The sequence below is a fragment of the Pogona vitticeps genome, chromosome 2 (assembly GCF_051106095.1).
Source record: "Pogona vitticeps strain Pit_001003342236 chromosome 2, PviZW2.1, whole genome shotgun sequence".
Taxonomy (NCBI): Eukaryota; Metazoa; Chordata; class Lepidosauria; order Squamata; family Agamidae; genus Pogona; species Pogona vitticeps.
In genome coordinates, this window is record NC_135784.1 from 13,988,494 (window position 1) to 14,015,033 (window position 26,540).

The window sequence follows — 26,540 nt, forward strand, 5'->3', positions numbered from 1 at the left end:
TCCCAGAATCCTCCATCCAGCATAGCATCTGCCAGGGTGGCCGGAGGATTCTGGGAAATTTACTCAAAAAATAAACAGATATTGTATTATTTCTGAAAGCAATTAATTTTCTCCTGGTTTCATCCCACAGACTTGATTCCCTTTTTGTCTGCTGGCATAGAAAGAACTCTGTCAATTTTATTGTGCTTGTGAATGACGTCAAGTTATCTCTGCTTCTGCCTTCAAGCCCACGGCAGCAAACAGGTAAAAGCACTCATTCTGAGAGATAATCAAGGCAGAATTTGTTCCCTCACAAAATACTTGGGCACTATTTCTGGGTGTGTGTGTGTGTGAGAAGGGAGAGCTGCTTTATCTATGACTAATGCGGGGTATCAGGGATTGTAAGTTTCGTTGTGACACCCGCTCTCCACCCCTCTTTATCTGAGCTTCCTGAGGCATTTGGACATTAAACAAACTGCAGGCACTTTTGCTGTTTCCCAAATCTTGAAATATTTCCTTTTCTAGATGACCACTCCAGTGGCCAAACTGGTCCGGGGATGTTGTAAACTCAGATTGCCCACACATGCACACCTCCAAAAACTTCTGTCACTTCTGAGGTGTTCCAGAAAAAGTTGAAGAGAAAAGGATGCAAGGAGAAAAAAAAGCCCGCAGCGCCACCACGTCCCTTTATATAACGCACCTTGGATCCTTTTAAAAGGAGATATGTGGGGTAAAAATATTTTAGATGGATGGACGGATGGATGGACTGGTGGATGGATGGATGGAACAGGGCAATCAATACTGAGACTGGAAATCAACAAATAGATGTCATATCTCTTTGCTAGAGACAGAGAGATTAGGTTTTCACATCAACAGGCGTATGATGCATGAGACATAGCATTTCAAGGCTTTTCTTTTATGGAGAGGGGATGCAACTTAACCCGAAGGATCCTCTTGTGGCCCCCCAAAGGTACAGTGTGATTGGGTTCATTAGGAGATTGAAGCAGTTCCTCCTCTTTGGTGGGAAATAACTATGGCGATCCATTCAAAGGTGATTCAACAATAACGTCAACAGGATCAAAACAACTAAGTTCCATTAATGAGGGTGAAAGTGGAGAAAATTTGATGCTTTTGAATTATGGTGCTGGAGGAAACACGTGAGAGACCCCTAGACTGCAAGGAGATCAAACCTGTCAATTCTGAAGGAAATCAACGCTGAGTGCTCACTGGAAGGACAGATCCTGAAGCTGAGGCTCCAATACTTTGGCCATCTTGTGAGAAGAGAAGACTCCCTGGAAAATACCCTGATGGGAAAATGTGAAGGCAAGAGGAGAAGGGGATGACAGGGGATGAGATGGTTGGACAGTGTCATCGAAGCTACCAACATGAATTTGACCAAACTTTGGGAAGCAGTGGAAGACAGGAGGGCCTGGCATGCTCTGGTCCATGGGGTCACGAAGAATCGGACACGACTTAACAACTAAACAACAACAAAGTGCAGGTTGTACGGGACTGTAAGTTTCTTTGCGACACCCACTGTCCACCCCTTTTTATGTGAGCTTCCTAAGGCATTTGGACATGAAAAAAACTGGCTTAACTCTTGCTGTTTCCCAGATCGTGAAATATTTTCTTTTCTAGCTTACCATTCCAGTGGCCAAGCTGGTCAGGGGATGTTATAAACTCAGCTTGCCCACACATACATGCCTCTGAAAACTTATAATTTCACTTCCGAACTGTTCCTTAAAGAGGAAAGTATGCAGAGAGAGAAAAAGCTTAGAAAAAAGTAGCTACAGGAAACACAGTTACCAGTGAGTAATTACTGTTGGATAGTGAGCAGTGTAACAAGTTCTTACCCAGTTACACTAGAAGTCAGCTGCTCTCTTCTGGACACTTTCCACCTTCTCCACATCCTTCTTTTCTTCTCCAGTATCCAGAATTGGACACAGGATTCCAGGCGGTTCTGACCAAAACAGAAATAAGATGCCATATTACTTTCGTTGATCTGGACATGATTACTTCTAATGATTTGGCTGAGTGTGGAGTTCCTTCCTTCCTTCCTTCCTTCCTTCCTTCCTTCCTTCCTTCCTTCCTTCCTTCCTTCCTTCCTTCCTTCCTTCCTTCCTTCCTTCCTTCCGTCCTTCCGTCCGTCCGTCCGTCCGTCCGTCCGTCCGACCACACTGATCAAATATATTTTGCCTCTATTTCCCGCAGTCTAACTATGGGACTTTGCATGCTTCCCTGTTAATAGTCATCTTGTTTGTCTTTGTTTTGATAATGCAGTATTTATAGCCCAGCTCATATAATCTATCCAAGGTGGGATGCAACAACAGCAGCTCCATCGTGGAAGAGTTACAACCCCTCTCTTCCACATCGCCACAGTATGTGTTGCTCTCCACCCTTGGGCCACAGAGAGGGCCTTCACCCCAAGCAGGCCTTCATGACGGAGCAAATCTAGGGAGAGCTTCTGTCTCAAAATCTCTGGGAGAGCCCAGCTGGTTAGGGCTTTCTAGGGAAGCATCAACGCGATGACTTCAGGCAGAAACATTCAGAGCAACCGTTCTTGCAGAACGGCCGTCCGGAGGGCTTTTGAGGGAGCTCTTCTCTGATGCCCATATGCCACGATTTGTCTTCACTACAGGATTGGCGTGGTCGTCAACAGCAGCCCCACCTGGAGTTCCTTTGCACCATTAAAAGTAGTGCTCCAGCTGCGCTTTTCCTGGACAGGTGTGACCTGGTCATAGGGACACATCCCTTGGCTGGATTCAACATCCTGGTTCTAACCTATAAAGCCCTAATTCGCTCACACCCAAACTATCTCAAGAGCTACGTCTCCATTTATGAGCCTGCCCGGGTGTTCAGATCATCAGGAGAGGCCTTTCGCTCAGTCCTGCAACCCCTGGGAATATGAGAGAGGACTTCTCTGGGACTGATCCCAGGCTCTGGGACTCCCTCCCCCTGGAGGCAGGCTGGCCCCATCTTTCCTTTCTTTCCACAAGCAGGTAAAGACCTTTCACTTCAGGCAGACCTTCTTCCAGTGACTGATTGAGTCAATAAATGAGATGGTTTATATTTCCTTGTCTGAGTCACCGCTGACTGGAGCGCTGTCCATTCTCACAAATGAGACTGAAAGAGAGAGACGGTGGATTCTTGATGCCTTCAGAGGAAACCTGGGAGGAGTCCCTCAAGGGGGCGGAAGAAGCAGAAGAAGAAGAAGAAGAGGAGGAGGAGGAGGAGGAGGGAAGAGCAGTTGAAAAAGGCGGGAAAGGGAAGTGGAGAGAAGAGATAAGGAAAGGAGAGACTGCCTCCAGGTTGCTAATGGCTACAAGGTCCTTGGACCAATAATAGGAGGAGAGTGATGATTCCCCCTAGACCATCCATGGTGAACCTATGGCACACATACCACAGCTGGCACGCAGAGCCCATTCTGTGGGCACGCAAGCCATAATTTATTATTTTTTTATATTTTTTTATTTTTTTTATTTATATCCTGCCTATCTAGTCGGTTGACCACTCTAGGCGGCTCACAACATAAGTCACAGGATCGCCACCCCCCCGCAATCAAACCTGATGAGGCGGCTGCAGCCGCGGTACGGGTGCCCTGACAGGCAGTGGGCCAGGATCCAGAGCAGTTGGCGCTGGCGGCAGATCTGGAGTGGGGTCTCAAGGCACCTCCTCCGTGCCCTGGATTTCCCCTTTTACTGCCACTTCCACCATCACCGCTTTCAAATTTACTGTTTTAAGCTTTTAATACTGTGTTGTCAGTTACATAAACCACCTTGGATCATTTTTAAGAGATATGTGGAGTAAAATATGAGGAGTTATTTATTCTTCCTTAATAGTTGAAGAATTTACTGTTTTAAGTTTTTAATATTGTGTTGTTAATTACATAAATTACATAAACCACCTTGGATATGTGGTGTAAAATATTTTAGATTTGATTGATTGATTGATTGATTGATTGAAAGAAATCAAATAAAATCTATGTACAGTGGTGCCTCGCTTAACGAGTGCACCGTATAGCGATGTTTCCGTATAGCGATCCCTTTTTCGGGATCGCTATACGGAAACATACCCGATCGTCGCAATGGGGAAAACCCGCATTGCGAAGATTGGGTATTGCGGCGGCCATTTTGGAGCCGCCGAACAGCTGTTCAGCGGCTCCAAAATGGCCGCCGGAAGCCCGGAAATGGCTGCCGGCAGCCGTTTTCACGCCGTGCCCTCGCTTAGCGAAGGCGCGAAAATGGCTGCCGGCAATTGGAATCCTCGCTGAACGGGTAAGTAAGAAAGGTATTGGAACGCATTAAACTAAGTTTAATGCGTTTCAATACATTTTCCCTACCCGTTTAGCGACGATTTCGCATAGCGAGGGTTAATCCGGAACGGATTAACCTCGCTATGCGGGGCACCACTGTAGTTATATCTTCAGTCAACGTTAGCTTTCACTTCAGCAGTTAGAATCTTGCCCATACGTCCTCTGGTAATCTAGAGAGAATAGCTTTTCACCTCAATTGGTGTATGATGCATGAGAAATAGCATTTCGGGGGGGGAGTATGGAGAGGGGATGCAACGTCCTGGCGGAGTGACAGACCGTGAGAAAGACTGGAAGCTAGATTGACAGAAGGGCTTTCCTTTAAACAAGCCTTTTTCCACCCTGCAACTTTTGAGGGAAATCTAGAGTGATCTGCACACATTTAATGAAAGCTCTGAAGCAACCCCATCTGTTTCTAACCCTGGATTTCACCAGGGTTTTCCCAGCATAGAAAACTATTATTTCCTCACAGGACATCATAGATGTTATGTCAGGAAAGGAGTTGGAATGGCTGGTCCCATCTCTGTACAACAGAGAGGAGCAAGACAAAACCCTTCTTTAGTTTCCTCAGCATCTTAACTGGTGACAGAATAAACTTCCCCACTGATCGGGTGGATCCACCGAGAGCTGGATTTTATTCTTCTGCATGCTTTTTGTCTGTTCATTGGGTTTGTCACTTGATCTGAAAATATGTTATCCCCACTCACTTTCATTTCCTCTCTATTTTAGGAGGAAAATGGTGAAAAGAAAGAAAAGAGGAGGACATCAAGTGCCAGGTGAAAAGGGTGAATGCATGGATGCCGAAGAGGGTGTTGAGAATCAAGCTGGGATGAAGAAAATGGGAGGAAAGTGCATAGACGAGAAGATGGATGCTTCCATTTCTCCTCCAGACGAAGCCCAAGTACTTCAGAAAACATCCAAAGGAGAGGGAACCCATGAGTGCCCTGAGTGTGGGATAACCTTTCCCTGTAAATCAGCCCTAGATCGCCATGGGAAAGTCCATAAAGGGGAAAAACAATTGACAGGCCTGGAGGGTGGAAAGAGTTTCAGTCGGTCTGCAAACCTTGCTAAACACCTCAAGATCCATGCAGACAAGAAGCCATTTCAATGCCTGGAGTGTGGAAAAAGATTTAGAGTGAAAGCACATCTTACCGTCCATGAAAGAATTCAATCAGGGGAGAAGCCATTTCAATGCATGGAGTGTGGAAAGAGTTTCAGTCAGAGTGCAAACTTTGCTAAACACTTCAGGACCCACACAGACAACAAGCCATTTGAATGTCTTGAATGTGGAAAGACCTTTCATCTGAAAATATCCTGGATGAATCATCAAAAGATTCACCAAGGTGAGAAACCATACAAACAGGTGGCATGTAGAAAGACAATTGGTCAAGGAGAAAGTAAGTCATTGAAATGCTGGGAATGTGGAAAGAGTTTCAGTCGGAGCAGCCTTGCCTTGCACCGAAGTGTGCACACTGGGGAGAAGCCATATAAATGTTTAGAGTGCGGAAAGACCTTCAGGAAGAAGTCAAATTTAAATTCCCATCAGAGAATTCACACAGGGGAGAAGCCCTTTGAGTGCCTGGAGTGTGGGAAATGCTTCAGGGTGAAAGAAATTCTTACAGCTCATCAAAGAATTCACTCAGGGGAGAAGCCATATAAATGTCTAGAGTGTGGAAAGAGTTTCAGGAAGAGCTCAACCCTGAAAACCCACCAGAGTATCCACACGGGGCGGAAGCCATTCGAATGCAAGGAATGTGGAAAATGCTTTAGATTGAAAGTTTCCCTTCTCAGCCATCAAAGCGTTCATACAAGAGAGAAGCCTTTTAAATGTCTGGAGTGTGGAAACGCTTTCCGTTTGAAGGCAAGCCTTTCTTCACATAACAAGATCCACAAAGGCGAGAAGCCCTTTGAATGCCAAGAGTGTGGGAAGACCTTCAGCCAAAAAAGTAGCCTTGTTTTCCATGAGAGAATTCACACTGGGGAGAAACCCTATGAATGTCTGGAGTGTGGAAAGAGATTTAGTAGAAACGATCACCTTGCTTCTCATGAAAGAACTCACACAGGGAAAAAACCATATAAATGTCTGGAGTGTGGGAAGACTTTCACGCGAAGTTCTCACCTTACTGTTCATCAATGGATTCACACAGGGGAGAAGCCATTTCACTGCCTAGAGTGTGGGAAGAGTTTCATTTTTGGTGGAGCTCTTGTTCAACATAAGCGCACCCACACGGGGGAGAAACCCTTTAAGTGTAATGAGTGTGGAAAGTGCTTCATTACAAAGTCAGCACTTACTAGCCATCAAATAATCCACACAGGAGAGAAACCATTTGAATGTCCAGAGTGTGGAAAGGCCTTCAAATGGAAGAATCAAGCTAAGATACACCATGCAACCCATATTGCAGAGAAATGTTATAAATGCACTGAATGTGGAAAAAATTTAAAGTCAGCCAAGACCCTTAGACAACACCAAAGAGTCCATACAGGAGAGAAACCCTTTAAGTGTCAGGAATGTGGAAAGTGTTTCAGTCAGAGTGGTCATCTTACTCTGCATTCCCGAATCCACACAGGGGAGAAACCTTATAAATGCCTGGAGTGTGGAAAAAGCTTCAGTCAAAGGGAGAGCCTTCGTTCCCATGAAATGGTTCACAAAGGAGAGAAGCCCTTCAAATGCATGGAGTGTGGGAAAAGCTTCCTTTCAGGTGGAAGTCTCAATAGACACCACAAAATCCACACCAGGTTTAATATCAAACATTCCTGCTGAAAATGATTGATTGCAAAGTCCCTAGTACTGTACAGTGAAAAGTCTTTTTTAACATTAGAACTTCTGTTCCTGTTTCTCACTCATTTTTTTTCTTAAATAGGAAAGTGGTGACAAGGTGGGTTTTAACAACAGCCCCAATGAAATAAAATTGTGACGTTGGAGGAATTTATACCCCTTCCGGGTGAAGCACAGTGAAGACTGCGTCCCTCTAGTCCCCGGATGAACTGGTGTGGCCCCGATCCGCGCAGTGCCCTTTGGGAGACACCAGGACTACGAGAACAACCACGTGATGCAGAGATGATGATGATGGCTGGCAGACGGGGACTCTGGCCGCTCCTTATTATACAGGACCTTTTTTTGTGAAAAGAGAAGCACAGTGGAGGTTCGTAAGGCGCAGCATATAAAAATACTAGATAGATTTTCCCCTCAGTTCAGATATCGATCCGTTGTTCTTGATAAAGTGAGAAGTTTTGCATTAAATAAAGTTTAAATTTACGTAATCTTATATGGATAGGAAACAAAGCAGATTGAAAAGAGTGTAGAATTGCAGATTTCATCAGCTCAATTGTGAGAAAGAGAAGCCTCGCGTTCAATTAAATGTTTCTTGGTGGCGTTTGGTCTTCTGCTTTCCTCCCTCCTGGATTTTGTATGCGTGGGGCACTTAATGAACCAGTTTGGTTATGTTTTATTCCCTATGCCAGTAAAGGTTTTGTCTGTCAAAAAACAGTGTGTTTGTGTGTGTTTGTAGAAAGGGTCACATTCACCCTGAAATCCTTTTTCATCGGTGCCCTGCAGGTGAATCGCAGGTGAATCTTTGCTTCCTGTGTGACTTTTCTCTAACTTCATCTCATGCTTTCAGCCTCATTATTCCATCCTGCACTTTTCCTTTGTTCCTTTTATCATGCGGAGGAACAAAATGCTTCTCTTTGGACTACATGTCCCAGAATCCTCCATCCAGCATAGCGCTTGACAGGGTGGGTGGAAGATTTTGGGAAATCTGGTCCAAAAATAAACTTTTCTCAGTATGGAGATTGTATTATTTCCGAAAGCAATTTATTTTCTTCTGGTTTCATCCCATGAACCTGATTCCCTCTTTGTCTGCTGGCATGGGAAGAACTCTTGTCAATTTTATTGTGCTTGTGAATGACCTCAGGTTATCTCTCCTTCTGCCTAATAAGCCCATGGCAGCAAACTGGAAAAAACACTGATTCTGAAAGATATTCAAGGTGGTATTTGGTCCCTCATAAAACACTTAAGGGAATATTTCGAGGCGGGGGGTGGAGCTCTTTTAGCTATGACTTCTACAGGTTAAAAAAATGGTCTGAAGCTCAACATCAAAAAACTAAGATCAAGGCCACTGGTCCCGTCACTTCCTGGCAAACAGAATAGGAAGAAATGGAGGCAGTGATAAATTTTACTTTCTTGGGCTCTGGGTTCACTGCAGATGGTGACAGGAGCCACGAAATTAAAACACGCCTGCTTTTTGGGAGGATAGCGATGACAAATCTAGACAGCATCTTAAAAAGCAGAGACATCACCTTGCCAACAAAGGTCCGCATTGGTTTTTCCAGTAGTGATGTATGGCAGTGGACCATAAAGAAGCCGGACCATAAAGAAGGCTGACCACCGAAGAATTGAAGCTTTTGAATTGTGCTGCTGGAGGCTCTTGAGAGTCCCCTGGAGTGCAAGGAGAACAAACCTATCCATTTTGAAGGAAATCATCCCTGAGTAGAACTGGAAGGACAGATCCTGAAGCTGAGGCTCCAATACTTTGGCCATCTCATGAGAAGACTCCCTGGAAATGACCCTGATGATGGGAAAATATGAAGGAAAAAGGAAAACGGGGCGACAGAGGACAAGATGGTTGGACAGTGTCATCAAAACTACTAACATGAATTTGACACAACTCCGGAAGGCAGTGGAAGACAGGAGGGCCTGGCGTGCTCTGGTCCATGGGGTCACAAAGAGTAAGACATTACTTAATGACTAAACAACAAGAACTACAGCTTATAAGGGATTGTAAATTTCGTTGTGACGCCCGCTCTCCACCCCTTTTTACCTGAGCTTCCTCAAGCATTTGGACATTAAACAAACTGCAGGCACTTTTGTTGTTTCCCAAATCTTGGAATATTTCCTTTTCCACATGACCACTCTAGTGGCCAGGCTGGTTCGGGGATGTTGTAAATTCAGCTCACCCACACATAGACACCTCCAAAAACTTCCAGTTTCACTTCTGAGGTGTACCAGAAAGAGTTAAAGAGAAAATGAAGTAACTAGTTATGGGAAACACCGTTACCAGTGAGTAATTGCCATTGGGTAGTGAGGACTGTAACAAGTTCTTAACACAGTTACACAAGAAGTCCACTGCTCTCTTCTGGACAGTTTTCAACTTCTCTGCATCCTTTTTTTATCTCCGGTGTCCAGAATTGGAGAAAGGATTCCAGGCGGGTCTGACCAAAATAGGCGGGTCTGATCTGGACATGATTATTTTTATTGATCTGATTGCTAGTGCTGTGTCTTCCTTTTTCCTTCCTCCTCCCCGTTAATAGTGTTATTGTTTGTCTTGGTGCAGTTTTCATCATATTTATAGCCCAGCTAATACAGTATTAGTATCCGCTTATTTCTATTGATATACCTTGCAAACAGAATTTCATAAAATGAATCTTTTTTAATGCACAAATATATGACAGACAACGGGACAACTACATTTTGTGCACCGGAGGCCTAGGCAACAGCACCAATACAGAGGTTGCTTGTGAAATTGCAAGACACAAGTATGCCTTTGAATTCACATTCAGACACAAATTCAAGACATCTTCCTCAACTGGGTCGGGTATCCATGACACAGAAGGGGTACCGTGCTCCCCGCGACCCAGCCATTTCCCTACCGGAGCTGGTGGACTTTGTATCCGCGGCACTGCTGGGTTCCCCGAAGCTACTAGTTTTGGGGGATTTCAACGTGCATGCGGGGGCAGAGACCTCTGGGCCAGCTCTTGAGTTCTTGGAGACCATGGCCTTCTTGAACATGTCCCAACATGTTAACGGCCCCACCCACGTGGGTGGCCACACACTTGACCTGTTTTTTTCCACTAATGGGAGCGAGAGTGGTCCGATGGTGACTGACCTTGAGTCGGTACCCTTGTCATGGTCGGACCACCACCTAATAAAATGCACCCTTAAAATGGCTCTCCCTCCTCGCAGGGAGCAGGGTCCTATTGTCATGGCCCGCCCTCGAAGGTTACTGGATCCGATTGGATTCCAGGAAGCCATGAGAGGTGTACCATCTGACCTGGCTGGCACTCCTGTCGAGGCTCTGGTTGACGGCTGGTATGCCGCAGTGACTAGGGCCATAGACACGATCGCTCCTGAACGCCCTCTCCGCCGCAGAGACCGCCCGGCGCCCTGGTTTAATCAGGATCTTCGGGCGTTGAAGCGGGTCAGGAGATGGCTAGAGCGCAAGTGGAGAAAGGACCCGACGGATTTCAATTGGATAGCTGTCAAGGTCGCTACTAACCTTTACCTTGCCAAGGTAAAGGCTGCCAGTAGATCATACCTCGCTAACCGGATAAGCGAGGCGTCCAATCAGTAGGCGGAACTATTCCGTATAGTACGCGACCTATACGGAATAGGTCTGGGTGATGGGCCTCCCCCTAGTTTTTCGCCAGTCCAATTTGCAGCATTTTTTAAATCAAAAGTGGAGGCCATCCGCCGGGACCTCTCTCCTTTTTTGAATACAGTGAGTCGAGCTGAGATGTCCAGCGCTCCGTCCTGCCCGGTGATACTTGACTCTTTTCAGTCTATCACGCCTGACTCTGTGGCCAGGGTGATTGATCGCTGCCGTGCCACCACCTCCTCCTTGGACCCTTGCTCGGCCTGGCTAATCAAAGCAGCCAGGCCTTTAACAACAGAATGGGCCACGGTAATAATTAATGGGTCTCTCCTTGAGGGCAGATTCCCATCTGCCCTCAAGGAGACACTCATTAGGCCCATTAGGAAGAAACCTAGTTTGGCGGCGGATGAAATTGGCAATTATAGACCCATCGCCAACGTTTCTTTCCTAAGCAAGGTGGTCGAGAGGGTGGTGGCCGATCAGCTTCAAGCGCTCCTGGATGAAACAGATGCCCTGGATCCATTTCAGTCGAGCTTCAGGCCGCGCCATGGTACAGAAACGGCATTGGTCGCCCTGTGCCATGACCTACTGAGGGAGGCCGACAGGGGCAAAGTTTCTCTGTTGGTTCTCCTAGACATCTCAGCGGCCTTTGATACCATTGACCATGGTATCCTCCTGGGGAGGCTCTCCGAGTTGGGAATAGGTAGCCTGGCATTGGCCTGGCTCCGTTCCTTCTTGGAGGACCGTCCCCAGAGAGTGCAGCTTGGGGAGAGAGTCTCGGCCCCGTGGAGCCTCAATTGTGGGGTTCCACAGGGGTCGATTATCTCCCTAATGCTATTTAACATCTACATGAGGCCGCTGGGTGGGGTCATCAGGGGGTGTGGAGCCTTGTGTCATCAGTATGCGGATGACACTCAGCTCTACATCTCCTTTTTGCCAACCGCAGGAGATGCCATTCTGTGCCTTCAGCGCTGCCTGGGGGCCGTACTGCAATGGATGCAGGAGAACGGGCTGAGGCTGAACCCGGACAAGACGGAGGTACTGAGGATGGGTGTCCCCACAGTGGGGGTTTTGGGAAACTCCCTCTCTTTTGGGGGGTTGACCCTCCCTGCCAAGGATGGGGTCCGCAGTTTGGGGATCTATCTGGACCCGGCGCTCACTATGGAATCCCAGGTGGTGTCCGTGGTCCGAACCGCCTTTTTTGATCTCAAGAGGATAGCCCAGCTGCGGCCCTACCTAGATGTGGGGGCGCTCACCACCTTGGTGCATGCGCTCGTAATCTCAAGATTAGACCACTGTAATGCGCTCTACGTGGGGCTTCCTTTGAGGCTGCTGCGGAAACTACAGGTGGTGCAGAATGCGGCGGCCAGATTACTCAGTGGAGTGAGAAAATTCCAACATATCTCGCCCACTCTGGCCGCATTGCATTGGCTGCCCATCCGATTCCGCATCGACTTCAAAGTGTTGACGCTTACGTATAAAGCCCTAAACGGTTTAGGGCCTTGATATCTGGCGGAACGCCTACTCCCACCAAGTTCTACCCGTGTCACTCGAGTGAGCCAGGAGGTGAGGCTGAGGAGCCTAACGTCGAGGGAGGCCCGGAAGGAGAAGACAAGAAATCGGGCCTTCTCGGCGGTGGCTCCTCGCCTCTGGAACAATCTACCTCCTGGGATTCGCGGGGCTCCCTCACTGGGTATCTTTAAGAAGCAATTGAAGACGTGGATGTTTCGGCAGGCCTTTCCTCCAGACAATTCCTGATGTTTATTTTCTTTTCCGCTGCACTTGGTTTCTATTTTTGTAAAGTTTTTATTATTTTCGTTGTTGTATGTATGTATACTTTTATTACCTGATGTTAGCCGCATAATAATAATAATAATAATAATAATAATAATAATAATAATAATAATAATAATAATAATAATAATAATAATAATAATAATAATAATAATAATAATAATAATAATAAAGGATCAGTGCCATGCGTGGCATCTTCAAAGCCCCCTCGACCCGGTTGGCAAAGCGCCATAGCTCTCTAAATGTCAAGAACAGCTCGGGCGGCTTCAGCTCTCCTGCTCTTTCTGATTCAAAGACCTCTTACTCTCAGCCCTTCTCTTTCTTAGCCCCACCCCTTTGGGCTGAACCAATATTTCACAGGGATGGCCCCAGAAGTGGAAAGCAGTAGGAAGAGAGGAAGTGCGAATATGAGAGTGATAGGCTCCATCAAGGAAGCCACAGGCTTTCAATTGTTCAACCTTCTGAGACCAATAAAGAAAGGCCTTTCTTCCCTATCATGTGTTCCCTGAAATCTTGGACCTTCTTCTTACATGTTCAGTCTTTTTTCTCTTCGTCTGTCTCTGAACCCAAGGAGAATACTGTAGTTAATTTTTTTAATGTTCAGAACCTTGTTTGCATCCGAGCAGAGGGAGAGCTGAGCTTTTTTGTTCCTTTTTAGACCATGTATTGCCCTCCTAGATCCATTTACCTGGAAGTCAGGGCCATTTAGCTTGAAGGGACTTACATCTGAGTACAGTGGGGTCTTGACTTAAGAACGGCTTGAGTTAAGAACATTTTGACTTAAGAACCACTCTCACAGGAAAATATTGACTTGACTTACATACTTAGATTTGAGTTAAGAACTGAAAAAAACCACGTGGGAGGCAGGGAAAGTGCAAAATTTGAACTTTCAGTTAACTGTTGGCCAGTGAAAAGGGTGCCTGTCTGCTTCCTCACTCCTCCCAGCGTTTAGAGAGTGGATTGGGAGACAGTCTTCGGACTGCCTGGTACTGTCCTGCCTGGACTGTATTTTCCCTGCCTTCCCTGAACCTTTCTTGACCTAAGAAAAAAAAGAAACAAAATATCCCCCTCTAGTGGTCGAAGGCAGAATAGCAGCTTCCCATTAGTTTCTATGGACAGAAAAGAGCAGATACGGATCAAATGGTTTTCAATGCATTCCTATGGGAAATGCAGATTTGACCTGAGAACTTTTTGACTTGAGAACCGCCTTCCAATACAGATTAAGTTCTCAAGTCAAGACCCCACTGTAGACCCAAGCCCTCCACCTCGAATTTCAGTGCCTCCTCTTCCCTGGGCATTTTGAACCTCCTGCCAGGAAGGATTTAGTCGAAGACACCACCTTCTTGGTTCAGTTTTATGATCAAGTTAGGGGGGAAAAAACCCAGAGAATGGGTTTACATTCACAAAAAATGCTGTATAAATTCCAAGGAATTTTTTTAAGGGGAATTGTTTCCCATAGTAGAAAGCAGGAAAAGAAGAATAATCACAAGACTATAATTTTTTCCTTTCCTCCTGTATCTTAGCGTTTGGCTCTGAAGGGGTTAACCACCACAGAGTGGGAAATTCCTAGAGAGGTGGGAAATATATGGAAACAAAGAGGAGGCCTTTCTCACCGGAAGTGCTCCTTCCATGCCCTAAAGCCCTTCCTTTTCCTGCTCCCGAGGCGCCAATCTGAAAAGGCGATTTTGGAAAGACACGTTTTCCTCTGGACTGCAAGTCCCATAACTCTTCCAGGCGCTGGATAGAATGTTACCAACTGTAATCTTAAGAAACTTATTTTTCCAAAAACAAAATCCAAAGCCCTCCTTTAAAAAGGTGTGCTAAAACTCCCAGAATCCCGAACCAGTAAGGCTGGTGCTGGGGATGGTGGGAGTTGTAGTCCAGGAAGCAAAGATGCCGCAGAGGGACACATGAAGAACTTGCAAGACCTAATATATTTGGACTGAGCCAAGTGAGCTTTACCTGGAGGGAAGGGAAGGAGTATCAACCCTGACTTCCTGCAGGTGAATCACAGGTATCTTTGTTTCCTTTGTCCCTTTTCTCTAATCTATATCATATCCCAGAATCCTCCATCCACTTGCCAAGGTGTCTGAAGTATTCTGGGAAATTAGGTCCAAAAATAAACTTTTCCCAGAACGGATATTGTATTATTTCTGAAAGCAATTTATTTTCTTCTGGTTTCATCCCACAGACTTGATTCCCTCTTTGTCTGCTGGCAGCGAACAGGTAAAAGCACTCATTCTGAAAGATAATCAAGGCTTTGGTCCCTCACAAAATACGTAGGTACTATATCCGGTTGGGGGGGGATGTGAGAAGGGAGAGCTGCTTTAGCTATGACTAATGCGGGTTATCAGGGATTGTAAGTTTCATTGTGACACCCGCTCTCCACCCCTCTTTATCTGAGCTTCCTGAGGCATTTGGACATTAAACAAACTGCAGGCACTTTTGGTGTTTCCCAAATACTGAAATATTTCCTTTTCTAGACGACCACTCCAGTGGCCAAGCTGGTCCGGGGATGTTGTAAACTCAGATTGCCCACACATGCACACCTCCAAAAACTTTTAATGTCACTTCTGAGGTGTTCCAGAAAAAGTTAAGAAGAAAAGGATGCAAGGAGGAAAAGAGCTTAGAAGTAACTAGTTATGGGAAACACAGTTACCAGTGAGCAATTGCTGTTAGGTAGTGAGCAGTGTAACAAGTTACACAAGAAGTCACCTGCTGTCTTCTGAACACCTTCCAGCTTCTCCAGATCCTTTTAAAAATCTCCTAAGTCCAGACGTGGACACAGGATTCCAGGAGGATCTGACCAAAACAGAAATAAGATGCCATATTACTTCCTTTGATCTGTCTGGACATGATTCCTTCTGGTGATTTGGCTGGCTGTGCAGCTCCTTCCTGTCTCTAGAGCTACGTCTCCATTTATGAGCCTGCCTGGGCATTCAGATCATCAGGAGAGGCCTTTCTTTCAGTCCTACAAGCCCTGGGAATATGAGAGAGGACTTCTCTGTGACTGATTCCAGGCTCTGGGACTCCCTCCCCCTGTAGCCCAGACTGGCCCCACTTTTTCTGTCCTTCCACAAGCAGGTAAAGACCTTTCTCTTCAGGCAGACCTTCTCTCAGGGACTGATTCTCTAGGGGACAATAAATCAGAGTATTTATATTTATATTTCCTTGATATTAGATGATTTATATTCCCTTGCTTCTAGATCTTTTTTATGTTTTTGTGCAAGGCTTTTACCAAGGAATTTATATACAACGTTCTTTATACTTCTTTAGTAATTGCACAATTTACTGTTTTTAGCTTTTAATATTTTGTTTTTCATTATATAATGCACCTTGGATCCTTTTAAAAGGAGATATGTGGGGTAAAAATATTTTAGATGGATGGATGGAACAGGACAATCAATTCTGTCACTGGAAATCAAGAAATAGATGTCATATTTATCTCTTGGTAGAGAGAGAGAGAGATTAGCTTTGCACATCAACAGGCGTACGATGCATGAGAAATAGCATTTCAAGGCTTTTTGTTTATGGAGAGGGGATGAAACGTAACCTGAAGGAACGTCTTGTGCCCCCCCAAAAGCACAGTGTAATTGGGTTCATTAGGAGATTGAAGCAGTTCCTCCGTTTTGGCGGGAAATGACCATGGAGATCCATTCAAATGATTAACAGATTCACTTGTACTAACATTAGGTGATTCAACAATAACTTCAACAGGATCAAAACAACTAAGGTCCGTTAATTGTTCATAGGGAGAAAGTAGAAGTCCAAACGGCGATTTAGGGGAGTTTATTGAGGGGCAAGTCCAAACTGCCCTTTCTCTGTGGGCTTCCTCAACGAAGCGCTCCTTACTGTACATATCGTGCTGCAACAAGAATGTCTGGCCCAATCATTCTCGCAGGGTGGCTGATTGAAGGACGAATCTGGTCGGATCACCCTCCTCCAATGACCTTTGCCCTTGAGAGAAGACTACCACCGCCCATTCCTCGGTCTCCGTCACAGTCACCTTTTTATCTTTTAGATCAGGGTCGGGTAAAAGTCCTTCTGTTTTTAAGTTGGGGAAGTCTTCTAATAGTTTGTGCGCTTTTCCATACCTGAACTCCTCCTCGTTTCCTCCTCGCACTCTCACTTCCTCCTTCTTTATCTCTCCCCGCAGTACACAAAACTCTCCTTCTCTCTTGATCTTTTTTATCCTCCTCCCATACTGGTAGAGTTAACTCCTCCTCCTCTTTTCCCTTTACTTCCTCTAGCAGACCAACTTCTACCTTTACTTCTTTCTCCTTTAATTCCTTCCCATCAATTTCTTCTACAATCAGTCCTTCTTTTTCTTTTCTCTCTCTCTCTCTCTCTCTTTCTCCAACACTTTTATTTGAGGAGACGGCTCACTTTCACTTTTCTCTCTCTTTTCTATTCCTCCTTCACCCACAGAGACAGACCATGAAATAAAAAGGGACTGAAAACTAGATTGACAAGAAGGGCTTTCCTTTAAACATGCCTTTTCCCACCTTTCAATTCTATAGTGATATGCACACATTTAATGAAAGCTCCGAAGCCACCCCCATCTGTTTCTAACCATGGATCTCTTTCCCAGCATGGAAAACTACCATTTCCTCACAGGACGTCACAGACGTTATGTCAGGAAAAAAGGTGGAATGACTGGTGACAGAGTCAACCTCCCCACTCATGTTTGTGAAGGTGTGTCCTTCCAGAGCTGGATTTTATTCTTCTGCATTCTTTTTTGTCTGTTCATCGGATTTGTCACGATGTGAAAATTTGTTTTCCCCACTCACTTTCATTTACTCTCCTTTTAGGAGGAAAATTATGGAAAAAAAGAAAAGAGGATGACATCAAATGCCAGGGGAAACGAGTGAATGTCTGGATGCTGAAGAGGCTGTTGAGAATCAAGCTGGAGCGAAGAAACTTGGAGGAAATCACGTAGATGAGAAGATGGATGCATCCATTTCTTCTCCAGAGGAAGTCCAAGTCCCTCAGAAAACATCCAAGGGAGAGGAAACCCATGATTGCCCCAAATGTGGGAAAACCTTTACCCGTAAATCAGCCCTAGATTGCCATGAGAAAGTTCACAAAGGAGAGAAACCATTTACAGGCTTGGAGTGTGGAAGGAGTTTCAGTCGGTTTGCAAACCTTGCTAAACACCTCAGGATCCATGCGGACAAGAAGCCATTTCAGTGCCTGGAGTGTGGAGAAAGCTTTAGATGGAAATCCCATCTTACCGTCCACGAAAGAATTCACTCAGGGGAGATGCCATTTCAATGCATTGAGTGTGGAAAGAGTTTCAGTGAGAATGGAAACTTTGTTAGACACCTTAGGACCCACACAGACAACAAGCAATTTGATTGTCTTCAATGTGGAAAGACCTTTCGACTGAAAATGTTGACGAATCATCAAAAGATTCACCTGTGACAAACCCAGACCTACTGGGATCTGCCACACAGTTACACTAAGCTGCCACCAACCATTCCCTTCAAGAAGTCACACAGACCAGGGATGGATTTTTAAACAATAAAAAGAATAAGGTTTATTTAAATACAAACAGGGTAAATAAAACAATCAGGTGAATAGGGTAAAGTAACGTGGCTTATTCTCACTCATACAAGCATACAGTTTGGTTCACCCAGAACCCTTAACTTAAAGCACAGACCCTGAACCTATCAGTTCTGGCTAACCAACAGACACCTGAACCTATCAGGTTGGTACTCTGACACACAGTAGTACCCTGTCTGACACACAGACTCCCACAACAGCTTCTTCTTCCCAGCTGCTGCTTCGTCACAACCCAGTGTCTCTCAGCATCTCTTCTAAACTCTCCACACAGGCATCACATATTTATACAGTACAGCCCCTCCTCCTGATGTCCCGCCTTCCACTCCCCATAGGATGGAACTTTCCCTCCAAACCCATGACAGACAGGTAACATCAGTGCTGTATGTAACACCTCCCCTCTTTATAAGTTGTTTTGTAGGGGGAAAGCTAAAAGTGCTTTTCACCAAAAAAACAACCTGGGTAAAATACACAACAACAGTTATACATACCATATTATACTTACTTACATTCTAAGTTAACCATAGCAATTAAGCATTTAAACATTTACCATATACATTACATCAATTTACCTTTATTCATACAAACCAATTCAAAAAAAACAGGTACATTTAACCTTTGTGTCTTTATTATATACACATAGTCCATGTTTCTTTCGCCGTCTTCATTCTTCAGGTCTTCTTGATAAGGCGTCAGCAACACAGTTCACTGACCCTCTGACCACCTTCACTTCAAAGTCATAGTCCTGTAGATTTAAAGCCCACCTCATAAGTTTGCTATTGTGGGTTTTCATTGTCTTTAACCATTGCAATGGTGAATGGTCAGTACACAGAATAAAATGTCTTCCCCAGATGTAAGGCTTGGCCTTCTGGATCGCGTAGACTATGGCCAAACACTCCTTCTCCACGGTTGCCAAATGTCTCTCACCTTTTTGAAGTTTCCTACTCAGGTAGGACACTGGATGCTGGTCACCATTCTCATCCTCCTGGCACAGAACTGCTCCTACCCCGCTGTTAGACGCATCGGTGTAGATGATGAACTCCCGGTCGAAGTCTGGAGCCCGCAGGACTGGATAGTTGATTAACGCCTCCTTCAACCTCTGGAACGCCGCCTCACAGTCGCTGGTCCACGGGATGCGGTCATCAGCCGTCTTCCTCGTCAGATCGGTCAGCGGAGCCGCAATCTCGCTAAACCTCGGGATGAACTTTCTGTAGTAGCCCACCAACCCAAGAAATGATTTGACTTTTTTCTTGGTGGTGGGTCTAGGCCAATCACGAACAGCTTCTATTTTGGCCTCCAGGGGTTTTATCATTCCTCCCCCTACCATGTGACCCAAGTATTTTATTTCTGGGCTACCCAGCTGACACTTGCTGGCCTTTACTGTTAGCCCTGCTGCACTTAACCTCTGCAGCACTAACTCCAGGTGTATCAGGTGATCTTCCCAGGTATTACTGAAGATCCCTATGTCGTCAATGTAGGCCACTGTAAAGTCACTGAGCCCTGCCAAGGTCTGGTCCATCAGCCTTTGGAATGTGGCTGGTGCATTTCTGAGACCAAAGCTCAGGACTCGAAACTCATAGAGACCAAAAGGGCTGCAAAAGGCAGTCTTTTCTTGATCCCTGGGATCAATTCTTAATTGCCAATATCCCTTTACCAGGTCCAATGATGAGATGAACCGACAACCCCCTATGGTTTCAATCAGGTTGTCTAGCCTGGGCATTGGGTAGGCATCAGGAGTGGTTACACGGTTCAATTTCCTGTAATCAACACAAAACCTAATGCTCCCATCAGGCTTGTCCACAAGGACTATCGGAGAGGACCAAGGACTAGAAGAGGGGACGATTATGTACTCCCTCAGCATCTCGTCCAGCTCCTTCCGCACCTTGTCCCTATAGGGTCCCGTTACTCGGTATGGGGATACTGCCTGCGGGGGTGCATCCCCTGTATGGATCCGATGCATCACTCCCTTCACTATCCCCGGCTTGTTGGAAAACACCTGTTGATATTTACTAAGCAGCATTTTTAGTTCTTGCTGCTGGTCTTGGGTGAGTGCAGGACTGATCTTTACCTCCTCTGGGTTGTATTTTACTTCCCCTCTACCCTCCCAGAAGGGTAATTCAGCTTCCTCACTCTCAGCTGATTTTATCGCGAATAAAACCCTCTGTTCCCCTCTGTAATAGGGTTTTAGGGCATTCACATGAACCACCCTCCTTGCTTGGTTCTCCTCCTGCTCTATTAGGTAGTTCAGGTCTGACATTTTGGAAATGACCCTATATGGTCCTGCCCATTTGAGCTGCAGTTTATTCTCTCTGCAGGGCCTAAGCCAAAGCACTTCCTCCCCTGGGTCAAAGTGCCTCTCTCTAGCTTTGTGGTCATACCATGTTTTCTGTCTGACCTTCTGAGCTTGCAGGTTTTCTGCTGCCAGCTCTAGATTTCTCCTTAGGTCATTCATCAAGGTGTCTATGTATGTCACAACGTCTTGTGGGTCATCCTGGGTGATCTGCTCCCAATTTTGTTTGATCAAATCAAGGGGCCCTTTCACCCTTCTCCCAAATAAAAGTTCAAATGGACTGAACCCGGTACTGGCTTGTGGCACTGATCGATAAGCAAACAAAAGGGATTGCAGCTTCTGGTCCCAATTGTTTGGATTCTCTGCCAAGTAAGCCCTAATCATGCGCATTAGAGTCCCATTGAACTTCTCAGTTAACCCATTACTTTCAGGATGATAAGCAGTGGTTTCCTTGTGCTTAATTCCACAGATTTGCCATAAGCGTTTCATGAGCTTTGATGTGAACGATGCGCCCAAATCTGTGATTATCTCTGAGGCAAATCCCATCCTGGACATATACCCCACCAAAGCATCGGCCACTGTGTTAGTTTCAATGTTAGTCAAGGGTATGGCTTCAGGATACCTTGTGGCATGGTCCACAATGGTTAGGATGAACCTGTTCCCCCTCTTTGTGGCCTTGGGCAAAGGTCCCACAATATCCACCCCTATGCATTTGAACGGAGTGTCAATCACAGGCAAAGGGCACAACTTTGCTTTGGTCCTGTCGCGGTTATTCCCCTGCCTTTGACACACATCACATTGTTTACAGAACTCCCTGATCTGCTTCCCTATGTCAGGCCAGTAGAAATTCTGTGTGATTCTCTGCTGTGTTTTGTTCACTCCTAAGTGTGCAGCAAACATGTCAGAGTGACCCCTTTGTAAGATCATGGGGCGATACTTTTCAGGTACCACCAGCTGACTTCTGATCCCATCTCCCCCTTTTGAGATATTCCTCAGGGTTTCTCTATATAAAATCCCCTTTTTCTCCAGAAATCTCACTGGGGTTTCAGGTGTTAGCTGGGCGTCAGTCACCTGTTCAAAACACTTTTGGAGAGTGGCGTCTGCCTTTTGCTCCTGTCCAAATCTGCTGTCTGTGGTTAAGGTTTCCACCACAGCTTCTGAACTCCCCTCTGCTTCCGTCTCTGGCTCATCATTACCCCCCTGAACTGTCCCCGTGGTGGCTTGTGAGCGTGTAATCACTAGCACCCGTTTCACATGTTCAGCCAGGTCATTTCCCACGAGCACGGCTGCTGGCAGAGTCGATGAAATCGCTATCCGCCAATCTCCCCTCCAGCCTTGAAAGTTGACAGGTACCTCTGCTACTGGCAGAGAGATTACCTGCCCCTCAATCCCTGCCACCTTCATGCTCTCATTTGGGATTATAAACTCCCTAGGGATGATATCTGGATGGCACAGGGTTACCTGGGAACAAGTGTCCCGCAGCCCCCTATACTGACGGTCAAGTATTCCTACGTCCACCCCTGCTGTCTCAAACAACTGAGAATCTGTTTTCACCAGCAAGCAGCGCTTTACTTCCACAAGAGGACCATTTTCCTCAGCCTGATCAGCAGAGGTAGCTGTTCCAGACTGAGTAGCCATGGCAACAGGCTCCCTCAGTGACACTGAGCTTTGCTCTTTCTGGACACAGAACACAGCTTTTGGCTTGGTCCCACTAGAATTCTGAGGCACCATTCCTTTTAGCTGCTTTAATTTCTCACACTCTGAGATTAGATGACCCTTTCCCTGACAGAAATAGCATTTTCTGGTGTATTTTGATTCTCTCTCATCTTGTTTTGGTTTTCCCTCCAAAATCTGAGGTCTTTGTTTCATGTCTGAGGGCTTCCCTTCACCATGGGCCCCTCCCCCTTGCTGGCTTTTCCCTGGTCCCTGAGAGTACTTGCTGTAGGTTTCTTTGGGTTTACCTACAGATTTCCCCTCACCCAAGGGCTTTCTTATTTGGGAAATAAAATCCGCGATCTCTGCGGCTGCTGCCACAGATTTCGGTTTCCTTTCCCTCACCTGGAATTTCAATTCCCCATGCAGGACTGAATAGAACTGTTCCAGTGCTATCAAATCTTTAAGCTGCTCATAGGTCTCTATCCCCTCCTGCGATAGCCATTTCTCAAGCAGCCTCACCAATTGGGCCCCCACTTGGGTAAAAGTCTGTTCTGGTTTCTTGGTGAGGGACCTGAATCTTTGTCTCAGCTGCTCCGCATTTATCCCATGTCTGGCAAACACCAGTTTTTTAAACTCTGCAAAATCTTTCATCAGTTCCTCAGGCATCTCGGCATAAACCTCAGCCAGGCTACCACTGATTAAAGATCGCATGATGGTCATCTTCTCAGTTTCCCTCACTGAGAAGTCCACAAACGCTCTTTCCACTAAGGAAAAGAACACCTCAGGACAATCTCCCTTGTGGTACACAGGGAATTTCTTCAGGTCAGCCTTAGACAATTGGCCTCCCTCAGAATCCCTATTATTATTATTGTTCTGATTCATCAGCTCCAGTTTTTTTAATTCAAACGCCATTTTCTCTCTCTCCAATGCCAATTCAAATTGTCTCTGTCTCTCTCTTTCCCTTTCTTCTCTTTCCCTTTCCTCCATTTCAAATTGCCTCATCCTCAGTTCATGCTGTTGGGCTATGAGCAATTTTCTAAGTTCTGGGTTCTGCTCTCCTGTGCTGTCACCCTGCACTGAGCCAAATTCATCCTCAGAACCTTGGTCAATCTGGGGGTCTTTCACATCACTCATGTCTGCTACTTGGCTTCGAGTCAAGGGCATAATCCCCCCTCAGAACAGGCTGCTTTAAAAAGTCAAGCCTCAAAATAAAACGACCACTTTTTTCCTTCTTGCCTCAGAACCAGCTCTCCCTAGAGATTGCTGCTGTTCTTCAGCACTAAATTGCAACAGTATCGAGTCAGAGCCTACCCCCCTCTGCTGGGCCTCTCAGCTGGCAAGCTAGCTCGCTGTTGCTACGCAGTTTTGCCTCAGCTTTTTCCCGCCAAAACTAGGCTACCTCAGAGCACCTTAATCTAAGTCTCCCCAGTTGGCACGTTCTTCTACTAGCGCACCTCCCCGTGAGGTACACCTAGAAGATTACCTACGCGCCTCAGACTGTCCCTGACTAGACCCCCCTTGCTCTGGGCACACTTGCCAAGGCTTTGCTGGACCGCTGGACAACTGGACCAGTCGTATCCCACACGCTGGACACCAATCAATGTGACAAACCCAGACCTACTGGGATCTGCCACACAGTTACACTAAGCTGCCACCAACCATTCCCTTCAAGAAGTCACACAGACCAGGGATGGATTTTTAAACAATAAAAAGAATAAGGTTTATTTAAATACAAACAGGGTAAATAAAACAATCAGGTGAATAGGGTAAAGTAACGTGGCTTATTCTCACTCATACAAGCATACAGTTTGGTTCACCCAGAACCCTTAACTTAAAGCACAGACCCTGAACCTATCAGTTCTGGCTAACCAACAGACACCTGAACCTATCAGGTTGGTACTCTGACACACAGTAGTACCCTGTCTGACACACAGACTCCCACAACAGCTTCTTCTTCCCAGCTGCTGCTTCGTCACAACCCAGTGTCTCTCAGCATCTCTTCTAAACTCTCCACACAGGCATCACATATTTATACAGTACAGCCCCTCCTCCTGATGTCCCGCCTTCCACTCCCCATAGGATGGAACTTTCCCTCCAAACCCATGACAGACAGGTAACATCAGTGCTGTATGTAACATCACCAAGGTGAGAAACCATACAAACGGGTAGCACGTAGAAAGAATTTTAGTCAAGGAAAAGAAAAGTCATTGAAATGCTGGGAATCTGGAAAGAGATTCAGTCGGAGCAGCCTCGCCTTGCATCAAAGAGTGCACCCTGTGGAGAAAGCATATAAATGTTTAGAGTGCGGAAAGACCTTCAGGCAGAAGTCAAATTTAAATTCTCATCAGAGAATTCACACAGGGGAGAAGCCCTTTGAATGCCTGGAGTGTGGGAAACACTTCAGGTTGAAAAAAATTCTTACAGCTCATGAAAGAATTCACTCAGGCCAGAAGCCATATAAATGTCTGGAGTGTGGAAAGAGTTTCAGCCAGAGGACAAACCTGAAAACCCACCAGAGTATCCACACGGGGCGGAAGCCATTCGAATGCAAGGAATGTGGAAAATGCTTTAGATTGAAAGATTCCCTTCTCAGCCATCAAAGCGTTCATACAAGAGAGAAGCCATTTAAATGTCTGGAGTGTGGAAAGGCTTTCCGTTTGAAGGCATACCTTCGTTCACATAATAAGATCCATACAGGCGAGAAGCCCCTTGAATGCCAAGAGTGTGAGAAGACCTTTAGCCATAAAATTAACCTTGTTATCCATGAAAGAATTCACACTGGGGAGAAACCCTATGAATGTCTAGAGTGTGGAAAGAGATTTAGTAGAAACGATCACCTTTCTGATCATGAAAGAACTCACACAGGGGAGAAACCATATAAATGTCTGGAGTGTGGAAAGAGATTTAGTAGAAAGCATCACCTTGTTTCTCATGAAAGAACTCACACAGGGGAGAAACCATATAAATGTCTGGAGTGTGGGAAGACTTTCTTGCAAAGTTCTCACCTTACTATTCATCAAAGGATTCACACAGGGGAGAAGCCATTTCACTGTCTGGAGTGTGGGAAGAGTTTCATTCATGGACGAGGTCTTGTTAATCATCAGCGCACCCACACGGGGGAGAAAACCTTTAAGTGTAATGAGTGTGGAAAGTGCTTCATTACAAAGTCAGCACTTACTCCCCATCAAATAATCCACACTGGAGAGAAACCATTTAAATGTTTGGAGTGCGGAAAGGCCTTCAAACAGAAGAATCAAGTCAAGATACACCATGCAACTCATATTGCGGAGAAATGTTATGAATGCACCGAATGTGGAAAAAATTTAAAGTCAGCCAAGACCCTTAGACAACACCGGAGAGTCCATACAGGGGAGAAACCCTTTAAGTGCCAGGAGTGCGGAAAGAGCTTCCGTGAGAGTGGTAAACTTACTCTGCATTCCCGAATCCACACAGGGGAGAAACCTTATAAATGCCTGGAGTGTGGAAAGAGCTTCAGTCAAAGGGGGAACCTTCGTTCCCATGAAATGGTTCACAAAGGAGAGAAGCCCTTCAAATGTATGGAGTGTGGGAAAAGCTTCCTTTCAGGTGGAAGGCTCAATCAACATCACAAAATTCACACCAGGTTTAATATCAAACATTCCTGCTGAAAATAATTGATAGCAAAGTTGCTAATACAGTGAAAAGTCTTTTTTTATATTAGAATTTCTATTCTTGTTTTTTACTCATTTTTTTCTTGAGTAGGAAAGTGGTGACAAGGTGGCTTTTAACAACAACCCCAATGAAATAAAATTGTGACGTTGGAGGAATTTATACCTCTTCCGGGTGAACCACAGTGAAGAGTGCATCCCTCTAGTCCCCTGATGAACTGGTGTGGCCCCGATCCGCGCAGTGCCCTTTGGGAGACACCAAGACTACAAGAAGAACCACGTGATGCAGAGATGATGATGGCTGGGAGACGGGGACTCTGGTCGCTCCTTATTATACAGGACCTTCCTTTGTGAAAAGAGAAGCACAGTCGAGCTTCGTAAGGAGCAGCGTATTAAAATACTAGATAGATTTTTCCCCAGTTCAGATATCGATCCATTGTTCTTGATAAAGTGAGAAGTTTTGCATTAAATAAAGTTTAAATTTACATAATCTCATATGGATAGGAAACAAAGCAGATTGAAAAGAGTGTAGAATTGCAGATTTCATCAGCTCAATTGTGAGAAAGAGAAGCCTTGCTTTCAATTAAATGTTTCTTGGTGGGGTTTGGTCCTCTGCTTTCCTCCCTCCTGGATTTTGTAAGCGTGGGGCACTTAATGAATCAGTTTGGTTATGTTTTATTCTCTATGCCAATAAAGGTTTTGTCTGTTAAAAAAAGAGAGAGAGAGTGTGTGTAGAAAGGGTCACTTTCACCCGGAAATCCTTTTTTCATCAGTGCCCATCATCCGCCTTGTATACCTGGAGTGGCACAATATAAATTATAGGTATTATTTTAGCTGTTTGAAAGGAACACTGAAATCAAGACTACAGTGGATGTGAAGATTAAAAGGCATTGATAAGAGCCAAACATGTCAGATTTTCACTCAGGAGACCC

The 26,540-nt window shown here is 45.5% G+C and overlaps 2 protein-coding genes across 2 annotated transcripts in view; both read left to right on the top strand.

Moving 5' to 3' along the window:
• The first annotated feature begins 3,026 nt into the window (after positions 1–3,026).
• On the top strand, positions 3,027–26,323 carry LOC110071591 (uncharacterized). The gene is made up of 4 exons (XM_078386775.1): positions 3,027–3,287; positions 5,018–7,044; positions 17,300–17,871; positions 24,103–26,323. Exons 1-4 carry the CDS (start codon positions 3,097–3,099, stop codon positions 25,606–25,608), a joined length of 4,296 nt encoding a protein of 1,431 aa, XP_078242901.1. The 5' UTR covers positions 3,027–3,096; the 3' UTR covers positions 25,609–26,323.
• The window catches only part of LOC110070029 (uncharacterized), a 44,020-nt gene continuing 30,105 nt past the window's right edge, over positions 12,626–26,540 (top strand). The window contains exon 1 of the mRNA XM_078387580.1: positions 12,626–14,456. The gene's annotated coding sequence lies outside the window, so the exon portion shown is untranslated. The remainder of the gene's footprint in view (positions 14,457–26,540) is intronic.